This window comes from Eurypyga helias, unplaced genomic scaffold (assembly GCF_000690775.1).
Source record: "Eurypyga helias isolate BGI_N326 unplaced genomic scaffold, ASM69077v1 scaffold15623, whole genome shotgun sequence".
Taxonomy (NCBI): Eukaryota; Metazoa; Chordata; class Aves; order Eurypygiformes; family Eurypygidae; genus Eurypyga; species Eurypyga helias.
This window is the reverse complement of record NW_010240696.1, coordinates 1-5,053: the sequence shown is the minus strand read 5'-3', so window position 1 is coordinate 5,053 and position 5,053 is coordinate 1. Positions and strand designations below refer to the sequence as shown.

At 45.1% G+C, this 5,053-nt stretch overlaps 1 protein-coding gene across 1 annotated transcript; it reads right to left on the bottom strand.

Annotated features, from left to right (window-relative positions):
• Positions 1–18: 18 nt before the first annotated feature.
• Positions 19–4,096, bottom strand: KNSTRN (kinetochore-localized astrin/SPAG5 binding protein; the record flags this gene model as incomplete). Its single annotated transcript, XM_010148526.1, has 8 exons — positions 19–104; positions 159–286; positions 1,107–1,181; positions 1,333–1,394; positions 1,789–1,903; positions 3,433–3,532; positions 3,762–3,818; positions 3,964–4,096. Coding segments are annotated over 8 exons (756 nt in total), but the record flags the coding sequence as incomplete, so codon positions are not given.
• Between the last annotated feature and the right edge of the window lie 957 nt (positions 4,097–5,053).

Here is a 5,053-nt window from a genome sequence, read left to right as displayed (position 1 = left end):
CATCCCTCCCGTGCCCACCCTGGCAGGCGCTGTCCCACCGGAGCAGCGTCCCGCGGGCTGCAGTCCACCGAACTTCACCACCAAGAAAAGCGGTGATCACCGAACTAGGAGTAAGACATAAAAAACCAGAGGCAGTACAGTCCATCCTCGTGCCTCACGCAGCCAGGAGCAGCTCCAGCTCATCAAGCACGGCCGAACATTCCCTAATTTCTGCTTGGAAGGAGGAATGCTTCTTCAGGGACTGCTGTCTCCCTTCTTCTGCCGATTTCCACTTAGCAACCGCTGTCTGTGTGAAGTCAGAGCACACGTTTTACCAACACCACAAGTAGTGAAAAACAACGGCAAGTTCTAAAGCAGCTCCAACTAAAGCATTTGGATGCTTTGGCAGGGTCTTACCTGCTCAACTGAGACTAGTCTACCCGGACTGGGATGTCATTTACCTTGGTTCCTTGCGGAAAATGGCCATTTGTAGTTTAGGAAGTCTTACAGAGCAGTGATTTCATTAAATAGCTCTTAAACTTCTAACCAAGAATTGTAGAACTGTAGTTTCATTGCTATTTTGGTCCGTATACAGACAATATTATTGAAGCTGCTGGTGCCTGCACACTTCTTAAGTGGTCTGCAACACCCTCCAAGTCAGACCAAGCCTTCCAAATTCCAGCATGAGAGCCAGAAGGGTGGATCAGTGCTCTGCTAACAACCACCTGTCAGTCTTGAAACCTCCCGAGGAGCTGGTCTGAGACGAGACAGCTCCACTTCCAGAACTAATGGCCACCTTGACTTTGAAACGGATTCAGTCTAACCTGAGCTATCGGTCATTAATGTCACTTCTTCCTTGTTTAGGTTCAAGTGAAGAATTCAACATGAAATGCCCAAGAAAGAATTAGTATTCCTTCCCCTTAAACTTGGCTTTAAGCCCTCTGTGTAGAAGGGGAGTAACACCGTTTCCTTCACGCACGTGTATTTCTAGCTAAAAAGATAATACTGCAGGCTTTCACTCTCTAGTTCATTTGGAGAACAGAGTGGGATTGGGAGGAGCAAAATAACCTTCAGAATCTCAGCACTGGGGGGGTCAACACCTGGTTGAGCCAAAGTCACAGTCTTACCTGAAGCATCTCCTTTTCTTTCGCAGTGGTTTGATTAAATAGCCTCAATTCTTCTATAAGTTTCCCAGTTAACAGCTAAAGAGCCAAAAGGAAAATAGGTTAATATAATGCAAATGAATGCAAGTCTCGGCAGCTGTTTCCACAACATCAGTGGAAAAGGGCAGCAGTGGCACACAGAGCCCTCAGAGCCCGTTTAACTCCTATTGCCATTTCAAAACTTTCTTACCCTTGTCTGATTCTGGAATTCCTGCGCCTTTTCTTCTTCCTCCAAAATGCTGCTGCCTGTGACTAAGTCATGAGATGCGTTAGTGAACCTCTCATATACAGATAACTTTCCTTGTAAGACCTCACAGCTTTACAAAGTAAATTTCTACAGCAAGAAAGATTAAATTATTATTAGTTTATCCAGGACGGGGCCTGCTACAGGAAGCAGCTTTTTCTGTTAAGCTAGAAAAACAAATCCCCTGGAGTTAGAGCAGTATTTCCTTAGCAAGGAAGCAGAGTCCAAGTGTCTCATGAACAGTCACAACAGGGAAAGCCTTCTGAAGACCTTCTGAAGAATGAGTACCGGAACGGTATCTTAGCAAGGAAGCAGAGTCCAAGTGTCTCATGAACAGTCACAACAGGGAAAGCCTTCTGAAGAATGAGTACCAGAACGGTATGCAAAATGCACAGTCCTTACCAGGATCAATGTTTCTGCTCTCCAAAATCACCATGCAAGTCTCCTGAAATTTCTTGAGCTTCTCAATTTCTTGTACCAGGCCTTCATTCTCCTCCTTTAACTCCTTTATAGTGCCCTGTCATTAAAATGGGTTGTAAGCGAAGCAAGTTGCCAGGGAGATTTTCTTCTCACGCGTCAGTAATACTGCGCATGATGCTAATGGCTTAACAGCTGCGCCAGTAGCACCAAGAAGCAGATCTTGTCGTCCTGTCTCTACCACCACAGCAAATTAGTCTGTTGCAGGCCCTTATTCCTGCTTCTTGACAGGACTAATACATTTATCATATCCACGTCACAGCAATTACTAGGAACATTTGATCCTAAGGATAAATTCCTTCTAGGCAGTGCTAGCATGTGTTGTCATGTGCTCCCTCTAACACATATAAATAATCCGAGGGTTGGATGCATTGAAGAGCATGTAAACATTGGGAAGAAAAGGGCATCGTGGAATCTTTAAGCAACTTTCCCTACACAGCTCAGATATTACTAGGCAATCGGATAAGCTGATCAACCTCACAAGCTGAAAGCAATTCTCCGAGAGAATCAGTAAGCATGTGGATTAGGGTGATCCAGCTGATAGTGTCAGAAGCTTTTTGAACACTTCACAGGAGGTCTCAAAGGCTCCTAGGGATATCAAGCTGTGAGGTAAGAGGAATGATCATCTCACAGATAAGTAACTGGCTGAGAACTAGGAAATAAAGTGAGTTTTTACCGCTGAAGGTTACCAGCAGGGCCTCTGGCACATGACAGAAATGGTGCTAAGTGTGTCCTAGAGTAGTCTGTAAGAGGTGGTGAACAATGAGGTGCCAATTATGAATCACTACTCGATTCAAGAAAGTCAAATCTCTTTGAAAAGAACCCACTGAACAGTCCCAGCTCTCTCAGCCTTTCCTCCAGACCCTCAACCATCTTAATGGCCCTTTGCTAGACTCTGCAGTACGTCCATGTCTCTCTTGCACCAGGAGCCCAGAACTGGACACAATACTCCAGGTTTGGCCTCACCGGTGTTGAGGAGACACGAGAAAACTTGCAGAAGAATACAAAGGCACTAAAAGATTAGGCAAAAATATGATGCAAGAGGACACAAAGAAACATAAGCTTCTATAAACTGAGCTCTGCATTAAATACTCAGAAAAGAACGAGGTCCCTGGTCACTGTAAGGGTCAGAATATTGGGCTTGTTCAACCTGTAGAAGGGAAAGCTCTGGGGAGACCTTATTGCAGCCTCCCAGTGCCTGAAGGGGGCTACAGGGAAGCTGGGGGGGACTTTTTCCAAGGGCAGGGAGTGACAGGACAAGGGCTAAGGGGTTTAAATTGAAAGTGGGGAGATTTAGATTAGGTATCAGGAAGAAATTCTTCCCAGAGAGGGTGGGGAGGCACTGGGACAGTTTCCCAGAGAAGCTGTGGATGCCCCATCCCTGGGAGTGTCCAAGGCCAGGCTGGATAAGGCTTGGAACAACCTGGGCTGGTAGAAGGTGTCCCTGCCTGTGGCAGGGGGGGGGACTGGGGGGGCTTTGAGGTCCCTTCCTACCCAAACCATTCTATGATTCCATGATAGAAGACTTACTCAATGATTGATTTATTTCCCAGCCCATCCTTTCCTTACCTGCGCTCCTGCTAGTTTGGTGTACAGCTGTTGTTTGGCTGTTTCTAACAGCTGATTCTTGGTCTTCAACTCTGCTTCTAGTTTGTATCTGTTGGGAAGCCTGTAGAGTCAAACATCAAAGATTTAGAGGCAAAAATATCAGTATTATACACCTTCTCTTTAACTTCCACAAACATGCCCTTTTTTGAAGCACTTGCTCTTGTTTCTGACCAAAAGCTTTAATCAGCAAACTTGGGAAGAAAGCTGTAGATGGGTAAGAGCTCATCATAACCCAGCAAGAGGGAACATTACTGCATGACTGAAACTAATAGAAGTTCGCAGAAACGTACCCTCTTGTAGCTGTCTTCTTTGAGGGTGGTTCCACTTTCTTGGCAGATTTAGGCAACCTTAAAAGACAGGTAAAATACAGTTACCAGAAGATCAACGCATTCTTGCGGATTACTAAGTCAGTTTGACAAAACTCTACGTGCTAAGCCATCTTCAAGACATTTGCCAAGTAATACAATCCATCAATATTTTGCTTTCGTTTACCCTTGGTTTGTAGCTTTGAAGATACCATCTGTTGGAATGTTTGAGCCAAAGTTAAAACTGGGATCTTTGTTGAACTCTAGATCTGCTGTTTTGCTGACACATTGTTTCTTTGAAGGAAAAGCCATTTGTGTTTCTGCAAGGAAAAGGCAACAGTGAAAACACTTTGGTCTACAATAGGTCACCGTAACACACAGAACTACTCTATCCCTTATGTCTTCAGTCTGGGGTAAACCACAATTATATCTGGCTAGAATGGAGACTTTAAGGTAGCAATAACAAAGGGCAGTCTTCAAACTTTACCCAGGATAAAGGGTCCAGAACAAGCCACCGTTAGCTCAGATGGTAAACAGTGTTAAACAGTTACCAGGCTAATGCTAATGAGAGAAGGTTTGAAAGCCGTAAGGCAGGCGTGATAATCAAGGAGGTCTCAACATCAAGCAGACAGGGTGCCAAGCCAAGCTGTTCAGCACTGGAAGCAAAACAAATGCAGCATACTTCAAATTCTCAAGTAAGAGAACTTCCTATTTCAATTCACTGTGAGTGGATACTCTTCTAAAACAACACTATAGAGAATCAGCTTTCTATGTAAAGTTTATTTGGCTTTAAAAGCCAGTTATTTGAGTATATATTTCAGCTTTGTTCACATAGTGGGTTAGGAAGCTTTTTTGCTCCCCCAGGTTAAATAATTTTCAAATTACATACCCATAAGCACTAGAGTAACATAGGAGTTTGCACTGATACGATCTAGCTCCTCTGTTTTTTAACGTTAAGCCTGGGTGCCTCACAATTCTAAAATACTGTAAGAGGCATCAGAAGACTTCTAGAAGGAAGAGCCCCTGAAGGAAAGTTGTTGGTGAGCTCGGCGGGCCGCTGCCCCCCGTAAAAGCGGGTGACACGCTCCTTAGGCCCAGCACTGGCGCGACGGGCTGAGCCGCGGCACAGCGAGCAACAGCCCGCCCTGCTCCGGGGTTTAGCACAAAACACAGCTAACCGAAGCCTTAAAGAAAGACAAAGCAGTTGAACAGAGCCTGTAATTAGGCCTCGCAACGGCCACCACAGACCAAGGCGGTACCGGAGCTCCCACAGACAC